The 25,041-nt window shown below is 38.9% G+C and overlaps 1 protein-coding gene across 5 annotated transcripts in view; it reads right to left on the bottom strand.

Annotated features, from left to right (window-relative positions):
• The window catches only part of GPAT3 (glycerol-3-phosphate acyltransferase 3), a 60,746-nt gene that overhangs the window by 12,713 nt on the left and 22,992 nt on the right, over positions 1-25,041 (bottom strand). For 4 of the 5 annotated variants that reach the window (XM_082463262.1, XM_082463265.1, XM_082463263.1 and 1 more), the window contains exons 4-7: positions 6,971-7,241; positions 3,862-3,936; positions 3,242-3,331; positions 571-664 (exon numbers count right to left, since the gene is read on the bottom strand). In XM_082463262.1, the coding sequence (XP_082319388.1) occupies positions 571-664; positions 3,242-3,331; positions 3,862-3,936; positions 6,971-7,241 (530 nt within the window). The remainder of the gene's footprint in view (positions 1-570; positions 665-3,241; positions 3,332-3,861; positions 3,937-6,970; positions 7,242-25,041) is intronic. The other variant, XM_082463266.1, reaches the window with a different exon arrangement.

Below are 25,041 nucleotides of genomic sequence, written 5' to 3'. Positions count from 1 at the left end.
TTTCTTTTGCAGCTGTAGGCAAGAACTGAGAAAGGCAGTGTGGTATAAATATCTGCCTTCCTTGCTTGATCTTCATTAAAGGGACAGGTTTTTTTTTCTTTAATTGCATATGACTCCCTGAAGGGAGACAGAACTAATTGGCTGGTAAGGGATTTGTACAGCTCTAAGGAGGAAGACTTTAACATCTCAAAGTGTCATTAAACATTGCAGGGATTTTTTTTTTTTTTTTACTTTTTTTATTGCTTATTAAACATTGTAGGGATTTTACAAGCAAGATGGAATCAACTTTATAAAGTCTAATCATGCTCAAGCATGTCTACATTTCATTAAGTTAATTTCTTACTACTTTAAATATAATGGCTGTTTTCCTTCTTTTTCTTGCACTATATATTCCTCATGTAAATATATTAATATTGATAACTTATATACTTACATAGTATAACCCCATCACTTTCTAATATAAAACTAACTTTCTAATTTGTGCCAAAATAAAACAAAAGTTTGAACAATCCACAACACATGCAATTACTCGAAATATCAACGCTTGAAATATCAACACGTTGTTCTTACCATAGCATAGCACCCATCCGTTGTCAAGATCAAAACATCTATCGGTGAAGTATGGTTGGCAACACAAATGCCTCCCTTCTGGGGTCTGTACTGCCTGCAATTACAAACAATGGTTAATACTAAATCTTGAAAAATGGCCACTATTTTGCAGAACAGCATGTAGAAATTCATGCTATTTTGTTTTTAAAAGTACACTAAAAAAATAAAGTTTCAAAGTATACGGGCTCATCTTAAAAAGGTTGTCTCCAGGCAGTATGATGGGAGGGGGGTAAGAGTATAGGAGGAGGGGTCCATGATTTTCCCTTTACATACATTTATATCACTTTTCTGTAATGATCATATTGTCCTTTTATGATGAAAAAATAATTTTAAAACATTAGACTGAATTACAAAGATTCCATAACTTTAATAAACTTTGTGATATGTAAGTTTTACTTATTTTACCATAAGTGTTTTCACGTTATTTCAATCTTCATAAGTATCACTTTTAGCGGCTTCAGGATGATCCAGAGTAAATTCACTGTAGTTTCCTCCTTCCTATCCCCCTAAAACAGAGGTTGGCAAACTCTTCTTATCACAGGCCAGAGAGTAAATACTTCAGGCTTTGCAAGCCAGCCAATCCCTTTCAAAACTCCTGGACTCTGTTGTTTGGGCACAAAGGCAGCCACAGATAATACATAAATGAATGAGTGTGGCTGTGTTCCAATAAAACTTTATTTACAAAAATCAGATGGCGGGCCACATTTCGCCTACAAGCCCACAGTTTAGTGTGCCAACCTCTGTCCTAAAGTTCAAATGGTATTTCACACTAATGAAGCAAAGTGGTTTTCTTTGGACCCATACAGAGAAGAAAGGGAACCAAATGCATAACAACTTTAGTATGTTTTCCTTAAAATTAGAAGCAATTCTACAATAAGCTGTGAACTCCTCTCTATGTAATTAAAGCTCCTTTTCTGTAGAAGATGTTTCCTCTAATCACACTTTTACCAAAACATTTTCTTCTACTCCTCACCCCAAAACTCACAGCCCAATCACAAATCCTGTAATTTTAGAAATTTAAGGGGCCTTTTATGTTGGTAACACACGGTAAAGCCAAATGATGAAATGTTTCCCTTCTACAAAAAAGATACAAACATCCAGACACACAGATATAGAGAGCAAACGAGTGGTTAAAAGTGTGTGTGGCAGGGGCATCAGAGGGGTGGGGAGTGGGAGGTGCAAACTACCGGGCGTAAGACAGGCTCAAGGACGTGCTGTACAACACGGGGAATGTGGCCCATATTTTATAATGACTGTAAGTGGCAAGTAACCTTGAAAAGTTGTACAAAAAATTTTAAATTTTTTAAAAAAGATCCAGTCAGTAAAAAAAGAGACACTTGTCCTAGAACTTTTAAAATAATGATATTAAATATAAAAAAAAAAAATTTAGTTTCCAGAAAAGTAATTCAAAAACAATCAAAATGGGGCTTCCCTGGTGGCACAGTGGTTGAGAATCTGCCTGCCAATGCAGGGAACACGGGTTCGAGCCCTGGTCTGGGAAGATCCCACATGCCGCGGAGCAACTAGGCCCGTGAGCCACAATTACTGAGCCTGCGCGTCTGGAGCCTGTGCTCCGCAACAAGAGAGGCCACGATAGTGAGAGGCCCGCGCACCGCAATGAAGAGTGGTCCACAGCCATAAATAAATAAATAAATAAATAAATAAAACAATCAAAACGATCTCCATGTAGCTAATAACTTCACTTACTACCTTTCTCCTCTCTGATGAGGGGTGAGGTAAGCAGAATGCTGGGTTCTGTTTTAAGGCTCAGTTGTGGGATTTTAGAAGTGGCAGAGCTGAGACTAGAAACCAGACTCAGGGTTCCCAAGTCTAGTCCTCTTTCCACCATTCTGCAGGCCTGTCACCTTCACCATTTAAAAATTTTTACATGGATCCAGTTTAAAACCTGACTCTCCCATTTACTAGCCACGTGACCCTAGACAACCAAACCCAGAGCTTCCATTTCTTCACCCCGTAAACAGGATAACACAGTGCCTTCTCAAAGGGATGACCTATGAGAAGTACGGGCCTGGCCTGCACACCATAAATGCCTATTTATTAAGGTCATTACATGTTTATTATTATGTTCCCTCTGCAAATGGATTGCTTTTGAAAAGTAGGGGGTTTTTTTGTTTGTTTTTTAAACATCTTTATTGGAGTATAATTGCTTTACAGTGGTGTGTTAGTTTCTGCTATAAAACAAAGCGAATCAGCTATACGTATACACATATCCCCATATCTCCTCCCTCTTGCGTCTCCCTCCCACCCTCCCTATCCCACCTCTCTAGGTGGTCACAAGCACCGAGCTGATCTCCCTGTGCGATGCAACTGCTTCCCACTAGCTATCTATTTTACATTTGGTAGTGTGTACACGTCCATGCCACTCTCTCACTTCGTCCCAGAATGTCCTCAAGTCCATTCTCTACGTCTGCGTCTCTATTCCTGTCCTGGCCCTAGGTTCTTCGCAACCTTGAAAAGTGTTTTTGTGCACTGTTATGTCTGTGACGCTCTAAGCAGTAGGGATGAACACACTGGAAATACTCTTATTTCACCTACTTCCTCCCACCCACTACTGTCAATCACACGCTGATTTACCTAGAGAAAGGCTGGCAGGAAGCCAGCAAACACTCACTTGTTATGATAATGAATGGTACCAGAGAGGGCACGAACACAGACCCTGCAGCAAGTCAGGTGGACCAGTTCACTCAGCCGGTTTTTGAGGCTGAAGGAAAGAGAAAACATTTTATTGGGCAGCTCTGGGCACTCCTAAGAAACAATACAATAAAAGCTTCAATGTGCTCCTTGACAGCAGCATACTGTTCAATTCTCACCGTCTCGCTGAGGCATTTAGGACAAAACTCTAATGGAAAATAGCTTCCACCCTGACCAACGATAAATCCTGACCAAGGACCCGCATGATAAATTCCTGCCCAAGATAAGCTGAAGCTTCTTTGGTGTCAGCCTCATGAGCTTGACAATACTACAAGACTCTCTTGCTTTCCTTGAGTCCCTCAGTCCATTTGCTTCCTTCTCTTCATTTCCCCTTTTGAAAAGCAACTTCTGTCAATTTAAATGCAAGCATCATGGGAAATCAAATAAAGACTATGAAGATGAAGTGAGCAGCATTTTAATGCGCGTGCTGAGGCCATAAATTTGACACAGCACATAGGGATCACACAAATATTCTCTTTGTGGACACAGCTAAGAAAACGGACAATCCTATTAATGGCTGGGAGGAAGGAAACAGTTCACCTGCTTTCTGGCAGCTGTCCAACCAGGGTAGTTCCTATAACCAAAAAACTGATCCCAATGAAAGCCAAGGTAACCCTGAAAAAGAAAAGAAACAGTAACGCAAAACCTAGTTGAACAGTAGGGGGAAAAGGGAAGGAATATAAAGTTCATAAAAAATTAAACTGTAAATAACTTGAGGAGCATCTACGCTATGCAATATGATGCAGCCATTCAAAGAATCGGGCAAATCTATAGATTCTAACATGGAAGAATGGTTCTTTGCACATTTTGAGAAAAAAAAAGAGTAAATCTCAAAATAATGTGTAGAGTATGATACCATTTTCAAAATAACAGCAAGCACATAACCAGTCTATAGATGCATATAGCAGGCCTGGAAATTTGTTCACAAAACTGCCACGTTCAATCTATGCAATCATCAAAGGGTTAAGCGGGCTAGTGAAGAGAATAAAAGTCTTGCCTTTCTGCTTTTCTGAAGTATTTTTTAAAATTTTTAAAAATATACACATATTAACTTCTTATATAAGATAAGAAAAGAGTTTTATGCTGTATAAAGGAGTCATTTCAGGTTGAAAGTAGTTAACTTATTTTGTTCGAGATACTTTGGTGTGGCATGGTGAGGCTGTAAAAGGAAAATACCTTGCAAAGGTCTGAAAATAACTTGTTTTTCTATGCTTTTTAATGACAGGGGCAAAAGGGCACAATTCAATTTTTTTTCAAAGAAATTTACAATTTATAGCAAATGACCAGAAAGTTTTACTTAAAGGCTCTTTCATAGTAAGAGCACCAAGTTATATCACCATGTAGGAATCCTTCCATGCAAATCTAAGTGTGGTTCCCTTGTGTGGTTCTAGATAGCTCAGAAGTTAGTAAACAAGGTGACAGACAATACCTCTCATTTCCACAGACACTTTCTCATTTTTGAAAAGTGCTTTTACTTTCAAAAAGGAAATAGTCATTTTTAGAAATGTAAATAGAATTTCTCAAAAAGAAAAAGCTGAGATTTTATACCTTTCAAAATAAATGGGGCTTCCTTATAAAGACCTTGTTAAGTTGTTAAACCTTGTTAAAGTCTTAGTTTAACACCTTTTGACACAGCGATTTGAAGGTCCGATTCAGTTTTTCTTTGGATGCCATATTTTCATGTCAGTCACTAATGCAATAACTAAATGACTGCTTAATCTCATCCAACAATCACACAAAAGTTTTAAAATAATGTTTTGTGCCATCTTGTCCTAATGAGAATCACTTGTTCCTACACATTAAATCAGAAGAGGTTATATATTTTAACATGTTTAACAACTGGATTCAGAACTACTGAACATTTTTATTTGCTAAATTAACAGAAAATTCTGTTTTCCAGTCTCAGTGAGCCAACATGAGAGTTCTCACAGATGACACAAGTTTTCTGCCACAATCTGTGTTGCTTAAGAGCTTTACTGAGATACAATTCACACGTCATACAATTCACCACTTAAAGTGGCAATTCAATAGTTTTTGCCACATTCACAGTTATTCAACCATCAACACGATTTTAGCACAATCTGTTTTTTAAATGCTCACTTTGTAGCAACTGCTTCTTTTAAAAAGCATTTACAAAGCAATTCTTTCCCATGAAGAGTATGTACTAAGAGTAGGAGCCTCAATTCTGCCATTTTCTTCTTGTTCTTGGGTGCTTATATTACTGGATTATCCTAAATCTGTGGTTTCTTTGCAAGAATCTTTTTATGTCATGTATCTATTTTATGAACATTAATTTAAACTAGATAATAGAATCATATCACTATTTGGTGGGCACCCCCAGCAAGTGAAAGCTAACCAACATATGAGGGCATCCCAAGTACTCTGGGCTGTAAAATCCTCACTCTTTCTTCAGGTTGCCTTGGATACGGTGCCTGACCCATGGACCAAGTGAAGATGTAAGAGCTCGCCTATATATTCAACCTTACTGAAATTTCATTTCTTTATAAGAATAAAAATAAAATCAATGGAAACACTAATTATAAATAGACTAGAAACTTCTAATAAATAAAAGCTGAAACATTTCCCAAACACAACAATGGATAATCTTGTGCACCCCAGAGTGCATGAACCCCACTTTGGGAACACTGGCTTAATGTTCAAGCAAGTGTGTCCTAATTTCACTTTGTTATCACAGCTGAAATGATTCCCCAAAGACATACCCCAACATCTACACAGTGGCAACATGAGCACAAGAAAAGAGAAAGCGCTTCTTAGAAATGTGCCTTTGCCTACACTTAAGCAATCTCTTCCCGCATAATAAATCTGAATGAGGCAAGGATAGGCCACCCTAGGGATGGTAAAGAGGTTTCAACTCATGTGCCAATTTTAGTCTGCTGGAAGCAACTGCCTGGAAAGCTGTATTGAGAGCACACCAAGGTCATGGCCAGGGAAATGAAGCAAGACAATCTACAGCAATATCGTGCCTGGCACCCGTGCTACTACCTGCCATCACCATGCTAAACAGACCGTAACCACTTCATCCCACTGCCCGGTGTCACCCCTTCAACTCAAGATCCACACTGTGGCTCCAGTAAACTGGGCTTTGAGGCTACTTCCTCATGAAGCAGCACGCAAACTCAGAACCAAAACGGGGCCCAACTGGTGAACTTTTAATAGGAAGAGTGAGTGATCAAAATGGAACTAGGTGGAACAAATTCACCCTTCCAAATATCTCTCTCCCCCGTGGTAACCATTCTGAGGAATTTTTTTTCTCCTGTGCAGCTATGAATGGCTACAGACCAGCAAAGAGAGGCAGTCACAGTTTGGATGACGCTCTGGTGAACGTGAAACTGTAAATACTCTCTCTTCTTTTTTCTAACTTCCCTTTTCTATCCATCCTCAAATCTTCCATGACTGAAAGAGCAACACGGATGCAGTTAATATATACTGGATTCTGAATACACACTTTCATTTGGGAAAAATGCGAGCGAATAAATAATATGTTTTGGTGGAGGTCACGTTTAGTGGTGTTTTCTAAATGGGAAGGGGTGGGTTAGTATCATTAATACTCTCACGTGGCCATTCCATACATGATTTAAAAAGAAAGCTGAACCAATTGTACCATCAAGTTACTGGGCAGGAGACGTACCTCAGAGGTAGTAGGACACAGTAGCGCACTATGACGCCCAGCACCCACACCATGGTGAGCTTCGGGCTGATGTACTGGAAATTTACATTGGTCCTTGTGAGGAGATTCCATGACACTAGCTCCTCTGAGGAGAACCTCTGGGTCACTTCGTCTTCCACAATGGCTTCCAATCCCTTCTTGGAGAAATAAAACACGTCAGACAGCTCAAAGTCCCTTCCTCGCAGACCAGACAGCCCTTTTTCCATGGGTGACTCATCTCTTTGGATAATACCTTAAAAGAAAGCATCAGGACATGAGAAAATGCCATAGGACAGAAGAACAACTGATCAAAGAGGCTACTTTAACTTGTGCAGAAGACAAATAAATAAATCGAATGGGTAACATGAAGCAGATTTCAGAAATAAAAGACAAGCAACTGCAGTGGGAAAAGGGGTAAAAATCCCTGAGTCTGCGTGAAATGGCTTCTACCCAATGATTTCAACTCATTACAGAGGAATTTGGTCCTCAATAACCCTTTTGCTTGCACCTTCTCCCTACGAATCATTAGCAAAAGAACTCACAGAAACAAACTCTCCCCAAGTATAAATCTAGACTGTGTAGAAACAAAGGTTTATGTTTTCCCCGGATAAAAACTATAAAGCCAGAAAGCAAGCAAAATGGCAAAAGATATTTACCACAAATAGCAAAAGTTTGATGTTTTTAATATGTAAAAATTATTTAATAAGAAAAACATAGGCTCCTGCAAAAAAGTAAGCAAAGTTCATGAACTGAATTCGTAGAAAAAAGATAAATAGTTAATAAATATTTTAAAGCTTTTTTACTTGTAATCAAAGAAACGTGAATCAGACAAAGAGTGGCCTATTTGCATGATCAAATCAGCAATATGTTTGTTTAATGATAAAGTTCAAAGACAGAAATGACACAGGTACTCTCATACTCAATTTGTATGAGTGTGGAACTAGGAGCAATTTTGTCAAAAACTGTTTGGCATGAAGAAACTAAAAATAGTTTTGCTGATGATTCAATAATTCCAATTCTAGGAATCTGTCATAAGAAAATAATCAGAAACGCAGGCAAGAGTGTTCACTGTAGCATTTTCATTATAATAGATCCAGACAGGGACTTCCCTGGTGGCACAGTGGTTAAGAACCTGCCTGCCAATGCAGGGAACATGGGTTTGAGCCCTGGTCCAGGAAGATCCCCCATGCCGTGGAGCAACTAAGCCCGAGCACCACAACTACTTAGCCTGTGCTCTAGAGCCCGCGAGCCACAACCACTGAAGCCCGCACGCCTAGAGCCCGTGCTCCGCAACAAGAGAATCCAACGCAATGAGAAGCCCTCCCTCGCCGCCAACTAGAGAAAGCCCACGCGCAGCAACGAAGACCCAACGCAGCCAAAAATTAATTAATTAAAAAAAATAGATCCAGACAATGAGATATAGTATATCCATTAATAAAAACTATAATGTTAAGTGAAAAAAGTCAGGATCTAAAACTATGGTTTACTCTTAACTCTATGAAATATATATATAGTAAAAATGTCCAGAAGGAAACATTAAGTGGTTATCTCTGGGCACTAGGACTAGGTTTTCCTCTTTATACTGTTATTGTATTTTCCATAAAGAAAACAATTCAAAGATTTCTTAAAGTAGCATGAGTTTGGTAGATTGCAAAATGACTACTGCCACTCGGTTCTACCCACTGAATAAAAATAATAGATGAGAAGATCTTCAAAATAAAAAGTAGCTATATACACAGTGACATGGCTATCCATTTGTCCCTATGGGGCGTATCACAAATGAATTTACTTCTTACATTAATTAGAAAAGTCAAGACTTAAGACGTTGAGTTCCCTGAAAGAAGATCCCCTTTGATTTTCTCATCTTTCAGTTTACTAGGAAATCAATGAGGAAAGTGGAGACAGCTATGTGATCTGCCCTCTGGAGAACTTGGATGTGCATCTGTAGGAGGAGCTGTAATACACCCGTTTTTTGAAGGGATGGCAGCATAATGCACTGGAGTAGAAAGTAAAGAGGATCTGGAATCCAAAGTCAAGTTCTGTTAGGACAACCACCAGCTTGCTCTGTGACCGGGGTTAACCAATAAGTCACCAAACTTGGTGTTCTCCTTTATAAAATGGGGGGCAGGGGGCTGGGAAAGTCCTTACAAAGGCTAAAGTTTTCTGATTTCACTTTTGAGTTTTTTGGTCGGTTTTGTTTGTTTTTGCCCACATGCAAAGCTAATACCTAACCACCTTAAGAATGAGAGCACTAAAGTAAGTTCTTGAATGATCATTAGATTATCTTTTTCAGTAGCGTACTCCAAGTGGTTTAATCTTTCCTCATCTCTGCAAAGGGTTTAATCAGTATTAGAAAATGAACCAAATAGTTTTGTTACTGAATTACCCTCTTGCTCTGTAGGTGCTGCAGTACCACTGAGAGCAGGTTACTCAATCCGAGCACTGGCCAATATTTAGCAGTGCAAGAGTTTCATTATTTAGCAATGTATAGACTTTTTTTTATTAAGTCTAGAAGGGAAGAAATGAACAGTTACTTGGGAAATCGCTGAATGAAATACACTGGAGACAGGAGACTGCCCTTCTAAAAAATAACCTTTTTCAGAAGGACCAGAGATAAAAATACAAGTTCAAGTTGCCTCATATTATTTAACTGAGCCAGGAGAGAAGAGATCTGTAAACAGAAGCCAACCCTTTAGCCACTACACATTTGATGTGCAATGTTTTCTCTGCCCTCTGACCTACTTTATTCTGTGTAACTCAAATAAAATATAACTCAATTTTATATTTTCCTTAAGCCTCTTTCGAAAGTATGTGGGTAACTGCAATGCATCTAACTGACAAAGGATTCATTTCCAGAATATCTTAACATACAAAAAATTCATAAGAAAAAGTCAAAGAACTCAGTTAAAAAAATGCTTAAGTATATGGCGAGGAATTCATAAAAAGAGTAAGCCTTAATGACTTACTTACTTTTAAATAAACATTTAAAACGATGTTCAGCTTCCCTATAATCAGAGAAATGCAAAGACCACAATGAGATACTATTTCATACCCATGAAGACCGATAAAAATTTTTAATTGAATAATATCAAGTGTTGGTAAAGACCTGGGACAATGGAATGTAATTAGCACAACCACACTAGAAAACAATTTGGCACTGTCTAGTAAATTTAAAGATATTCACAGCCCAAGACCCAGCAACTCTACTTCCAGGTACACCACAGGAAGATCTGCATTTAATAATTGCAAATATACAGAAAAACTGCAGTGATGGTTCACTTTACCCAGATCCACGAACTGCCAATGTTTTGTCACATTTGCTTTACTGTCGTATCTCTGTATGTATAAAACAATACTTTTTTCTGAACCACTTGAGAATAAATTGCAGACATCATGCCCCTTACCCCCAAATATTTCAGCATAGATTTCTTTAGGACATGGAGCTTCACTTATTTAACCTCAGTACTTTTTTTTTTTTTGGCCTTGTCGCGGGGCTTGCGGGATCTTAATTCCCCAACCAGAGATTGAACCAGGGCCACGGCAGTGAAAGCACCAAGTCCTAACTGCTGGACCGCCAGCCAGGGAACTCCCATAACCACTGTACAATTATCAAAATGAGGAAAAGTTGACATTACTGCAATACTAGTATCTACAGACCTTATTTAAATTCTGACAATGGTACCAATATCTTTCATAGCATTTTTTTTCTGGTCCAGGATTCAACCCAGGATTGTACAATACCTTTACATGTCGTCTCTGTAGTCTCCTATTATATGAAAAGTTTCCTCAGCCTTTCTTTGTTTTTCAAGATACTGACATTTCTTAAGAGCACAAGCCATTTATTTTGTAGAATGTCTCAATTTGGGTTAACGTGGTGATGTCTCTTCGCGATTAGATGCAGGTTGTACACTTTGGGCAGGAATACTATGTAAGTGATGCTGTATCCTTCTCAGTGCATCACATGGGGAGGCACTGATGTCAGTTTGTCCCATGATTTGTGACGTTTAACTTTGACCACTTGGTTTAAGGTAGTCAGTTCTTACAGGGTTCCTCCACTGTGAAGTTACTATTTTTCTCTTTTTGATTAATAAGTAGATAATTATTACCTATAAGTATCCATAAAAAAGGAGATGCTTTGAAACTACAGAAATATCCTGCTCCTAACACTTTCACTCCAAATAAATTGGTACTATGTGTCTTTTAAAATAGTATTTTCTCTCTCCTTCATTCCCTCCACATTTATTATTTGGTATTCCACTTTAAGGAAGAGCTTTTTCCTTATATTCTAGAGAGCTTCTTATAAAATTGTGCACAAACAGGCATATATAAGAACATCTTGCCACATTGTTTATAATAGCAAAATAGTGGAATCAGTACAAAGGTCCATTCAATAGGTGGATATACAGCAATATATACAAATATCGGGACTTGTCTGGAGGTCCAGTGGTTAAGACTCTGCTCTTCCACTGCAGGGGGCACGGGTTTGATCCCTGGTCGGGGAGCTAAGATCCCACATGCCACCCACATGGCGTGGCCAAGAAAAATTTAATTTAATTTAATTTAAAATATATATATACAAATATCGAATCATTATGTTGTACACCTGAAACTAATATAATGTTATATGTCAATTATACGTAAATAAATAAATGGCAGCTCATATGTTTTTAAATGGATATATGAAGTATATACTACATAGCAGTTAAAAGAAATTAACTAAAATTTACCAAATTAGATAATTCGCAAACATCAGAAGGAATAAACAATTCAGAGTAATATGTGAAAGGTGATATTTTTATAGAGTTTGAATAATGCAAAACAATAAATACTACGTATTGTTTAAGAATACATACATGTATAGGGGAAGTATGAAAATAATAAACATCAAAATCAGAGTAGTAGTTTCAGGTTTGGCAGGGCAATGGAATCAGGGAGGGATAAACAGGAGAATTTGTTTTGTAAAGTTTTATTTATTAAATTAGGTGTTGGCTACACATGTGCTATAACCAAGAAAAAAAAAAAAAAGTTACATGGAACTGACAATTATTCCCAAGATGAAGCTCTATATTGTAAGAGAGCAGGTACTAGCTTAAGAGCTCTTTAATAAGGCACACAAAATCTGAAATTAGGTATTATAAAATCAGATGTCAAAAGAAGCACTACTGAATTTATAATGTTACTTCCTTCCTGAATATTGACTACTGAGGGTCAGAAATACTGACTGAATTCACCCTAAGGATGAACTTCTAACAGGAAAAAATATTCAATTCAATCCACGTATAGGGGATACTCACTATGTATCAGGCATCAAAATACACCTTAGAAAAAGAGGAAATATTTCTTCTGACACCAAAAAATGTTCATAAGTAGACCAAAAGTCTTCAAAATATAGATATAAATACATATCAGATTTAACTAGCACAGACAGTTTCTACACTGGTTTTATTGTCATTAAGGAAACCTCGTTATTATTAATAAATTAATCCTGATCCTTCAGAGAACCCACAGTTCTTAAATTGGTAAAACCCTGATTCTAGAAAATATTTCCTCTTGTTTCGCAAGTTAACCTCAAAAAAGGAAAGCCATAAACGTTTGAACTTTGTCCTTACACCAATGCTTCGGCCAACACGACAAGGTTCATGCTTGGATGAAAATAAAATTAGAACAATTATATCTAATGCAAGAGATGAATTGCACAAGCTGTCTGTGCCACCTGCCTTGAGCAAGTCACTGGTACATAAATAATACCAGCTATGAAAGGCCTGTTAAAAGAAATGGAGGCTGAAGTTAAAACCATCTCAAATATAATTAACTCTAAATTAGCTGAGTGAACTCCTGGAATAACTGCCCATTTATAAATCACGCTAGTTTTTCCATCTTCCAGCTGTAAAGTATGCTTTCTAGGTCAGCAATTACGGAAAATCAGGGTCCACCACAGACCAAAAGTGGATATAGCAGGCTTATGTATAGAAGTTGATCCTTAACCTACCAATAGGCTATATTCCAAAAGTCAGAAGCTCAGAGTTTAAGACACACTCTCTCATGGAAACTTTGAATTAGTCCGTTTAGAGCTAGGTCCTATCCAATCATAAGCCTAATTAACCCAAAATATACGTGATCATATAGTAGCAGTACCGTGAAATAGAAATCTCCTTTAGCACTATTTCCACAGGAAATTTAAAAATTAAATCTGGCTTGGAATCAACAAAAACAAAACAAAAAACTTCCTCGTCCTGTAGTGACTTAGAGGGGGCATTAGGGGCACTTTCTGGGACACTGTTAATGTCCTATTTCTTGATCTAGGTGAGAGGTCCATGAGTACAGTTACTTTGGGAAATCCACCAAGTTGTACATTTATAATTCTACACTCTTGTCTATGTATATTATGCTTCAATTTTGTAAAAATTGTACTTGAGATCTGCTGGATGGCCTATAGTTAACAATACTGTATCGTACACTTAAAATTTTGTTGAGAGGGTAGATCTTATGTGAAGTGTTTTTACCACAATTTTAGAAAAAAAAAGAATTGAAGGAGACAATATCTGTTAATCCCCTATTTCCATGATTTACCTATTATAGAATTAAATAAATACTACGTCCCTTAAAAAAAAAAAAAAGTTTACTCTATATCCCCCTACCCAATTATTAAGCAATTGGGCAGGAAGGAGTTTACCTGTCCCAGCACCAACTAGTGGTGGCAAGGTCCTTTTTCTGCTATGAGAATTTCCTCTGAGGGTCTCTGGTTCTTGGCAAGAAAGCCAGGCCTACATTCTTCCCTCCCATGCCCCAATATCCTTCCGGATCCATAAATGTGATTGGCCTGATTAAAGAGACCAGGGTAAAGTAGCTGTAAAGATTAATTGTATGCGGGCTTGCCTGGTGGCACAGTGGTTGACAGTCCTCCTGCCAATGCAGGGGACATGGGTTCGAGCCCTGGTCCAGGAAGATCCCACATGCCCCAGAGTAACTAAGCCCGTGCACCACAACTACTGAGCCCACATGCCACATCTACTGAAGCCTGTGCACCTAGAGCCCATGCTCTGCAACAAGAGAAGCCACCGCAATGAGAAGCCCACGCACCACAACGAAGAGTAGCCCCCGCTTGCCGCAGCTAGAGAAAGCCGGCGCGCAGCAGCAAAGACTCAACGCAGCCAAAAATAAGGAAATAAATTTATTTTTTTAAAAAAAGATTAACTGTATGCGGTTGGGGCTGGGGAGTAGGGTGGATCGGAGCAGCTGGGATTAAAGAGCGGAAATATTCAGTGCCAGCCTCCGGAGAGATAAGACCCATGTTCAATCTCTAGGCATAGTTCAAGGTCCTGATACAATTCTAACAAGCCAGAGTGAAGGACAGATCCCTGAACAGACCACTGAGCTCTGTCCTCATTCTTCTCCAGTTCATTAATCATCACAGATATTCACACACTAATGAGTGAATCAACTACGCAGTCACCCAATTGCACAGGTTTCCAGCCCACTTTTTGCCACCTTTTTTCAAAATAATTTACCATCGCAAGGCTAAGCTTGAGATATACCATGTGCAAAAAATTCCCTGGACCGTTAGTCAAGTTACAATTTCCAGCACATAAATTAGGCGATTTGACTATGCTTATTTCACAGTGAATCCTTTGTGTTCCTGACTACCACTGCTCTCCTTCCTAAGGACTCTTTAAAAATCCACGTTACTGGGCTTCCCTGGTGGCGCAGTGGTTGAGAATCTGCCTGCCAATGCAGGGGACACGGGTTCGAGCCCTGGTCTGGGAAGATCCCACATGCCGCGGAGGAGCGGCTGGGCCCTTGGGCCACAACTACTGAGCCTGCGCGTCTGGAGCCTGTGCTCCGCAACAAGAGAGGCCGCGATAGTGAGAGGCCCGCACACCGCGATGAAGAGTGGCCCCCGCTTGCCGCGGCGGAAGAGGGCCCTCGCACAGAAACGAAGACCCAATGCAGCCATAAATAAATAAATAAATAAATAAAAATTAAAAAAATAAACACACTACATCTAAAAAAAAAAAAAAAATCCAGTTTACTGTTATTAACTTAGTTAAGTGTAATAGTGGTATACAGATTATGTTTTTAAAAAGTCAGATTTTTGAGACTCATACTAAGGTACTTAGAGGTAAAATGACATAATATCTAGTTTTAAAATACTCCCATAAAAGGACATTCATTAAAGTGAGAGTACGGGGGGTGGGGGGATGGGATGAATTGGGAGATTGGGGTTGACATATAACACTACTGATACTATGTATAAAATAGATAACTAATGAGAACCTACTGTACAGCACAGGGAACTCTACTCAATGCTCTCTGGGTACCTAAATGGGAAGGAAATCCAAAAAAGAGGGGACACATGTATATGTATAGCTGATTCACTTTGCTGTACAGTAGAAACTAACAGAACATTGTAAAGCAACTATACGCCAATAAAAAGTTTTAAAATGAGTCACTACAATTATACATTAAAATACATGACAGCACACACAAGAAAGTGAGAATACGGTGTTTCTGATTGCTTATCTGTATTCTCTGATTTTCGACATTGCTCACATACTACATCTGTAATTAAACTTTTAATTAAATAAAATACTTCCACAAAGGAAAAACTGAAAAAAAGGATAGATAAAGCAAATTCTTATTGAATTTGGGTGATGGCTATAAGGGAATTAACTGTACTATGCTCTTTACTTTTTAAAACTGAATACTGTATTTTTTAAAAAATCTGTTGAAGAAACTCATTTGAAAAGTCAGTTTAGCTGGGAATCAATTTCCTCATCTAAATCTCATTCATTCCTTCATTCAGTCATTACAGAGAGTGCCAGGCCAGGCACTAAAATATTCAATACACAGATGGGAGAGGGAAAAAAAGGAGTTGAACTAACTCAGTAGTTCTCAAGCATGGCTGCACATTAGAATATCTTTGGAATCTATAAAAGTAAAGACATCAGGGTCCAATCCCAAATCAACTAAATTAAAATAACTACACTTTTTAAAATATATAGGAATGGGGAAAAAACTATAAGGAAAGATATCAAAATATTAGGTCTTCTCTGAGTAATAGATTTCATGTGGGTAACTTTTAATTTTCTTATACATCTGCAATGTCTAATTTTTCAATAAAGTATATGCATTATTTTACATAGTGAAAGAAACGTATGAAAAATGCTATTTTTAAAAACCAAAATGAGATATGTACTACTACTTACCCACCACAATGGCTATAATTAAAAAGGCCAAAAATACCAAGCACTGAAGAGACTATGGAATGCAGACACAGCTCTGAGCGTGTACAACCATTTTGGAATACCATTTAGCAGTTTCCAACAGTTAAACACACTTGCTTACCCTATGACCCGGCAATTCCGCTTCAAGGTATGTACCCAAGAAAAACAAGTAAACAGGTTCACAACAATGGTCATAGCAGCTTTATTCCTAACGGCTAAAAACTGTAAACTAACCCAAATGTCAATCAACACAATAACGGGTAAACAAATTATTATGTATTTGTATAAAGAAATACACCACAGCAATTTAAAAAAATCCACTGATTCATGTAACAACATGGAGAAATCTCATAAACATTATGCTGCTTGAAAAAAAACACAAAAGAGCCCATCCTATATGATTTCATTTATGTGAATTTCAAAAAATAGGAAAAACTAATTGATAATGGCAGAAATCAAAAGAGAGGTTACAATGAGGACTGAGGGATGAATCACGCCTACTAAGCAGGGCCTGAGAGAACTTTGAGATCATGAATATGTTCTTCAGCTGAATCTGGGTGGTAGTCACATTGGTTTACAAGTACGTAAAAATTCATCTTGTTGAACAGTTGATATTTGTGCAGTTTAATGTATGTTAATTATGCCTCAATTTTTTGGGGGAATCAGAAAACTGTTACAGGGACTTCCCTGGTGGTCCAGTGGGTAAGACTCCACGCTCCCAATGCAGGGGGCCCAGGTTCAATCCCTGGTCAGGGAACTAGATCCCTCATGCTGCAACTAAGAGTCTGCATGCCGCAACGAAGATCCTGTGAGCCGCAACGAAGACACGGTGCAGCCAAAATAAATAAATAAATAAATATTTTTTAAAAAGAAAACTGTCACATTTAAGAGTCTCCACAACTTTTAGCTATAATCCCAATTAGAGGCTCTAGCCAATCATACCTACCCTTCCCACGAATAATTTTGTCTACCTTCCTAAACTAAAAAGACAACTGACATTTATTGAATGCTTCCTGATGCCAGACTGTGTGCCAAACCCTTGACATGTACACTCATGTAATCCCCATAATCCTATGAGGTATTGTCTATTATCCCCATTTTACAGACTAGGAAACTAAGGCTCAGAGTGATTGGGTAACTTAGCTGGAGCCATGGGGAGAGAAAGAAATAGAACCAGGATTTGAAACCAAGTCTGTGACTCCAAAACCAAATGTTCTCTCATATCCTAAACCTTCAAATTCCATGTCACTCTCCAACAGTTGCTCTCTGACAAACCTCAAAGATGTAAGATCTTTCCTATCAACTCCACATCAGCCCCAGTTCTTCCTTGCTAAAGAGAAGCCCTGAGTAGCAGTTCTACTGAGTATCTCTCCTACCTTTGAAGGAAGAAATGGAACTTTGATATGGGAAAACCTATAAGTGGCCTCCATCTGTCATTAATCTGGACACGCACTTGTCACTGACTGACTTAGGCTTAATCATCCCTCCCAGGAAGCAGGAACTCAAGTCACTGGTTTTTGTTTTTTTTTTTTTTTTTTCCATCTGGGGCAGGAATCTTTTACAGCCTGGAGCACATCCCATTAGGTCTTCCTACAGTAAGCCCAATAAAAAACAGCCCCTGGGCAGTGGTCCATTTAATACTCCCTCAGTTTGTAGTTCAGCCAGGTCCGAGTTGCCCAGGAGGCTGTTCTGTCCAATTTGTGATTCAGCACACAGATGTCCTGCGGTATCCTTCCTCTTCAAGTCCTCTCTGAGGCAGAAGCAGCTGCCCCAGGCATCTTGCAGGTTAGTCAAGGTTTAGAAAGGATAATAATCACCCTTGATGTTTTATCGTTGTCACTGTTAGGGTTTATTCTAAAGTCATTTACCTCTGTTATATCCTCATTAACCTGGACTGTTACCCAGCCAAGGTTTGTAGAAAACAGCCTCTATACAACCTGTTGTATCCTCAGCCATGACTCTACATTGAGTTCAAGGTCTCTGAGCCAAAGACAGAGTGACTGTAAAGTTAAGAAGGTTAAGCTTCAGTCTCCTCACCTGCACGGCCCCTTCCGAGCTCCCACACCTAACTTTGTGTATTCTTTTTCTTAAAGAGAGTCTCCAAATTGTATAAGCTTCAGGCCCCTACAAAACCTGGATTGGTCCCCACCTCTGAATCAAATTATTTTGTTGCTACGAGTGACAGATCTACGTTAACCCCTCACCCTACAACCTAAAATGAGTTAGAAGAAGAAATACTTAGGATGAGAGAAACATGTTATTACCAGTAAGTATTAGAACACTGAGAGTTCACAGACACACATTAACATCTTTCTGCTTAGTTTCACCTATTATTGATAATATTTTATCGATTTGATGGTCAAATTAGCAATATACTTGTAAGAGGGGTTGCTGTTGGCTAGGTCATTTTTTGGTTGCTGTTTTAAGGTTTGAAGTTTATCTGTTCTTGGAAGTAGAGAGATCGGTAAGGATGAAAAACAAAAACATGAATACAATGCAAACTGAAGAAAAAAAAACTCACTACATAAAAGTTTCACAAGTGTCCCTGCTTTAGAATGACATTCGTATGTACCATATAATAGGTCCATAAAAAGAAAAGGGGGCAAAATCAGCAGAACTATCATGACCCATGAAATACATGAAATGTGCTCAAAATAAATGCTGACTTAGCATCTCCTTTGGTTCCCTAAGAGCTACTCAATCACGATTGCCTAGTTTTTAAAAAAGCTTTAGAGTTATGAAACTACTCGTGCTCCCCTCCCCCCCAAGTAACGTTTCCCCAGTTGGCACATTTAAGAGTCACATTCAACTTTTTTTTTTTAACATGAAAAGGGTAAAGTTTACTTTAAACACCTACACATCCCACTAGTTAATCCAAGTAGGAAAAACAAAATAAGGACAGGGGAGAAAGTCCACATATGATGCAAAATAAGAATTTACAAAGAAGAAATAACATAAACAGAAAAGTATAAAAATCATAAGAAACAACTTTGCATAAAGTCCTACGCAAATGAATATAATAAAAAGCTAGGCAAAATGGATAGCTTTCTAACTAAGAAAATAATACTAATACTGACACCAAGAGATGATTGCTCTAAACGATGAGGGGGACAGTTCAGGAGGTAATGTGAGCACTGGGGAGCAACAGATGAAGCTTCGCTCGACCACCACTCATCTCCTGCTGTGCGGCCCAATTCCTAACAGGCCTCATACCCAGGGATTGGGGATCCCTGCTCTAAAGGGAACCATTTGCACAAATGCAATAATGTTGTGGGGAGTAAGGAAACTTTACCTGTCCCAGACCCAAACCATTTTACAAGGAATTTTACCAAACCTTTAAATCTGAGAAGAAAGGGCATAAAGGGGAAAGGAGGGAAGCAAGTAGTAGGTAATACACTAATCTCAAATATAAGGATCAATTGCAAAAATCCTAACTCCAATTTTGGTAGACAGCTTCCAGCACCATATTATGACCAACCAATGTTTAGTCCATAAACACAAATATGACTCTAATATTAAGCTATTAATGTAATTTACCATAATATGCCTAAGGGGGTGGGGGAAATACTCATCACCAGATATGCTGAAAAGCATGACAAATTCAACATTCATTCTTGATTTACAAAATAAGCATCAAGAAGTATTTACTGGACTTCCCTGGTGGCGCAGTGGTTAAGAATCCGCCTGCCAATGCAGGGGACACGGGTTCGAGCCCTGGTCCGGGAAGATCCCACATGCCACGGAGCAACTAAGCCTGTGCGCCACAACTACTGAGCCTGCACTCTAGAGCCCGCTTGCCGCGACTACTGAGCCAACATGCTGCAACTACTGAAGCCCGCGCACCTAGAGCCCGTGCTCCGCAACAAGAGAAGCCACCACAATGAGAAGCCCGCGCACCACAATGAAGAGTGGCCCCCACTCGCCTCAACTAGAGAAAGCCCGCGCACAGCAACGAAGACCCAACGCAGCCAAAACAAATAAATAAAATTAAAAAAAAAAAAAAGTATTTACCATAAGATGGAAAACTAGATCAAAGCCAACCTGATGCTTACAGGGAAGATGCTACAGGCACTACAGCCCGTCCCCAGCAGGAACGGCAACTAACACCACTGCTAGTCAATGCTGTATTGGAGTAGCAGCCAGCACAATTAGACAAGGGAAAGAAATGAAGTATAAACTGGAAAAGAAATAAAATACAAACTAAAATTGAATAAGAAGTGGTAAAACTATCACTACGAAGATAAAATAGCTGCATGCCTGAAAAAAAAAAAAAAGGAAATCTGAAACCTACATAAGTAGAATTCTTACTTTTTTATATCCTTTTGCCTTACTAAAATCAAAGCTTTCCAATATACAAACAACAATCAGTTAGAAGATATGATGGAAGAAGAGGCTCCATTTATAATATCTACTGGAATTATAAACTTAAGAGGAAATGTACACTGTCTAAGGAAAACTTTCAAACACCTCTGGAGGGTACAAAGAAACACCTAAACAAATGGAAAGATGTAATGTTCTTGGAGAAGAAGACTCAACACAGATAAGGTCAAACCACCCTCAGTAAATTTATAAATTTACCACAATGCCAATAAAAATAGATAGTTGTATTTCCTCTGGAACATAGACAAGCTGAATGTCAAGATCATACGGATCATAAGCAAGAATTAACAAGACAGTTCTGTAAGGAAAAGCAATGAGAACAACGATCCCTGCCAGATATTAAAATGTCAGTAATTAAAACAACGTACCAGTGCATGACAAGACAAGTAAACACTGCAGAATAGAAAGTTCAGGAATAGATCCAAAACTATACTAGAATTCAGGAAATTATTAAGGTTGCATCACAAATCATTTGGGTAGAGATGGGCTTTTTAATAGACAGTGTTGCAACATCTGGGTAGCCATCTGGACAAATACACCAGAATAAATGAATCAAAGATTTAAATTCTTTTTTTAAAGCCATAAAAGTAGTCAAAGAAAACACTGGAGAATTCCCTTAAGACTTGGCAGAAAGAAAATTTTTCTACTAAAAAAAATAAAAATCCAGAAGCTATAAAAAGAAAATATTGATAAATTTGACTACATAAAATTGAAAAATATCGGACTTCCCTGGAGGCCCAGTGGTTAAGAATCCACCTGTCAATGCAGGGGACACGGGTTCGAGCCCTGGTCCTGGGAGATCCCACATGCTGTGGAGCAAATAAGTCTGTGTGCCACAACTACTGAGCCTGCGCTCTAGAGCCTGCGAGCCACAACTACTGAGCCCGCGTGCCACAACTACTGAAGCTCGCGCATCCAGAGCCTGTGCTCCACAACAAAGAGAAACCACTGCAACGAGAAGCCCGCGCACCGCAACGAAGAGTAGCCCCCGCTCACCGCAACTAGAGAAAGCCCGCGTGCAGCAATGAAAACCCAACGCAGCCAAAAATAAATAAATAAATAAATTTATTTAAAAAAGAAGAAAATATCTGCATAGTAAGAAGCATGATAAGCAAAGGGGAAAATACAATTGCAAACTGAAAGCAGTATTTTTAGCTCAGCACAGACAAAAGCTAATCACTTTAATATATGAGAAGGTCCCAGAAATCAAAGTGAAACAGAAATCAAGAGAGAGAGAAAAATGGGCAAAAGAAAAGAAAAGAAAAATTGCCAAAAGACAGTTTCCAGAAAAAGAAATACAAATGGCCCTTAAACATAAAACGTGTACCAAATCACACTCTCTATAAAAGAAATGCAAATTAAGACTAACATGAGTTTCCACTTCTCACCTATCAGACTGGCACAAACCCAAAAGTTTGACATACATTTACACCATTGGTGAAGCCGTGGGGAAAGAGGCACTTCCATACACCCCTAGTGGAAGTACAAATAGTACAACCATTAATGAAGGGTGATTTGGCCATCAATCAAAATTACAAATGCTCTCTGACAGAGCAATCCCATTCATGTCACAGATTTATGTTACACGTAATTCATGTTACAAATAGTGTGAATCGCCACATATTTTTTGATAGCAAAAGGTGGAGAACTACAGGTAAAAAACCATTTGCATTGATGTAATGAAATTTCTTGTAGCTGTTAAAAAAAAAAAGAAACTTTCTAAGTAATAATATGGAAAGGACTACAGGCTATAAGTGAAAAACTGGCTCAGAGTAGTGTTTACTGTACATCATCTTTGGTACTAGCAACCCAAGAAAATAACAAACATTTCCATTACAATAGCATGTTTGAGGTCACATAAAGAACCACTGGAACATCCATAAGACACTAACATGGCATGGAGGTAGAAAGTAACGGCTGGAAGCTACACTTATCAAAGCACATGTTTTTAAGTTGCTATGATTTTTGTACCATGTGAATGTAAATACTACCTAGGCCAGAAAGTTTTTAAAAGATGTGTAAACCCAAATTTAAAATGTTTACACAAGAACTTGCACACACATATCCTTTGTGTGTCATCTGCTGGCTCTCCCAGAATCCCATCAGTCTGATGGCTCAGCCTCTGCAGAACTGCAAAGATGCAACAAAGTGAGACCGTACTACGATCAATTTCCACATAAACCAGTGTCACCCCTGCATTTCAAATCTTACCCTAAAATACGTAATTTCTACGTTAGCTTTAGAAGTCCCTAATAACCCCACCACCACCTCACGTGTGTAGACACTCACAGAAAAGCAGTTTACAGATAAGGTATTCACTGCTTTTATTTCTGAAAAAGAGTTGATAGAAAACATCTATCGAAAAATATAGCACAGAAGAGTATCAGTGGGCAGAGGAATAAGGAGAGAGAAAATATAAAGTTAGAACTCTCTCTCCTCTGAGTTTCCACTCTCTCTGCTCCTATTCTTTTCCCTGGTTGATACTCATCTGGTTCATTTATCTCTTCCAGCCCCCCTTTTTTCTCTAGCCTCTATAAATGTCTTTCACTCAGTGAGTTCATTCAATCTACCATTTCAACTTCCACCCTCTGCAAATAATTCCCAAATGTACATCTGTAGTCCTGACTTCTTCCCCAAGGCTCACATTTTTATATGGCTGCACAGACCCTCCACCTCTGCACCAGCCCCATGGCTCTGGTTCAAGGCCCCAGTACCTTCCAGAATGGATTTCCATCTACCACCCTCCTTTCTCCACTTTCCCCACCCTCTTCCTAACCCCGCTTCCAAAAAGCTACCAGATTTGTCCTGAATTTAATTAAGTAATTTCTTGGCCTGGAATTCAGGGCTCTTTAGGATTGAACTATTCAATCTCGACATTCTGCACCTCCAACTCACCTTCACTCATCCTAGCTCCAACCAGACTAAATCAGTTCTTGGGCCCCTAATATCTCTTAGGCTCTCCTACTCTCCTGCCTTTGCTTACAATTTCTTCCACCTGATATCCCTTTTTCTAAAATTACTCAAGATTCTTCCCATCAGCAGACCTCCATTTTCCCCTTTTTCATTTTCCTTGAGCCCATGAACCACCAGCCCCATTTATTATATGATGCAGGAGTTGTTTTAACTGATTATCAGCAAAGACAGGAAAAAAAAGTCCATGTTACATCAAACTTACAAAACATCAGTTATAAGTTTCTAAAACTAAATCAGGCTTACACTAAAAGACACAATGGATGACTTGTCCTATAAGGGTGAGGATGAAATGGCAAGGCAATGCCCTCCCTTGAAAAAAAAAAAAAAAAAAAAAAAGATGTTAGTTCTTTTTTGTTGATTACAAAATGCCTGTTTTTCTCTTGTACACACACCCTGATACACACACCTCTCTATTGATTAGCAATCTTGGGCACAGGCTCACTTGAGCGTCAGAGGCTGAGCACCGTCACACGCTGGGATTTCGCAATGCCTGCTGGCATCACACACGATGTCTGTTGCCGAGGGTCATGTGGGTTGACCACTGACTGGCAAGGAAACTCACTGTTTAGAACATATGAGTCACTGAAAATGAGGACGTTCATTTAGTCAAGTAAATTTGTGCTAATGCTGTTGCAGAAGCAGGAAGAGGAAAGGATTCATCTGCATGATACACTAACAGATACCAACTTAATTTAGTAAACAAAAAGCTTACCACACTTTGAAAAAAAGAACATACACCTATCCTTTGCAAAGGTTTGGAGTACTTTACATAGTCTACCAAGCAGGTGAATGCTTGAATTAATCACACATAGCCAACGTCTGTACTCTCCATCCAATCTTAATCTCATTTTCTCTCTCTCTTCTTTTTTTTAAGGGATGGTCTCTGGAATTCATTATCAACTTCCCTCTGCTAGTTAGCTATTTATTTATTTATGTATTTATGTATGTATGTATGTTTGTTTGTTTGTTTATTTGGCTGCACCGGGTCTTAGTTGTGGCACGCAGGATCTTCATTGCTGTGTGCGGGATCTTTAGTTGCGGCATGTGGGATCTTTTAGTTGCGATGTGCGGGCTCTTATTTGCGGCATGTGGGATCTAGTTCCCCAGGGATCAAACCCGGGCCCCCTGCATTGGGAGCACGGAGTCTTAACCACTGGACCACCAGGGAAGTCCCTCCCCCCTGCTTAAATCAAGAGAATGCCACTGGTTTCAAAGGGATACCCGAAATCACTGCCCTTAACGCTGTTCTCTCTTGCAACTTGAAGAAGGGTGTCATTTGCTATGTATACGCGCTGTCTCCAGAGTACCTTAAATTTTGTGAAGGCCTGAAGCCATGTTCCTCCAAGTTGCTGTCCTCTGCATACAATGCATTTTTCCAGGTATCCAAAGATAATAAGGCCAAATAATCCACCTACACAGTTTGTCCATGGCATCCCCTGCACCCTCAGGCATCAGGGTCCGCTTCTATTTCCCAGG

This window comes from Balaenoptera physalus, assembly GCF_965194825.1.
Source record: "Balaenoptera physalus genome assembly, chromosome: 5".
Lineage (NCBI taxonomy): Eukaryota > Metazoa > Chordata > Mammalia > Artiodactyla > Balaenopteridae > Balaenoptera > Balaenoptera physalus.
The sequence above is the reverse complement of the archived record's forward strand: the minus strand, read 5'-3'. Positions and strand labels throughout refer to the sequence as shown.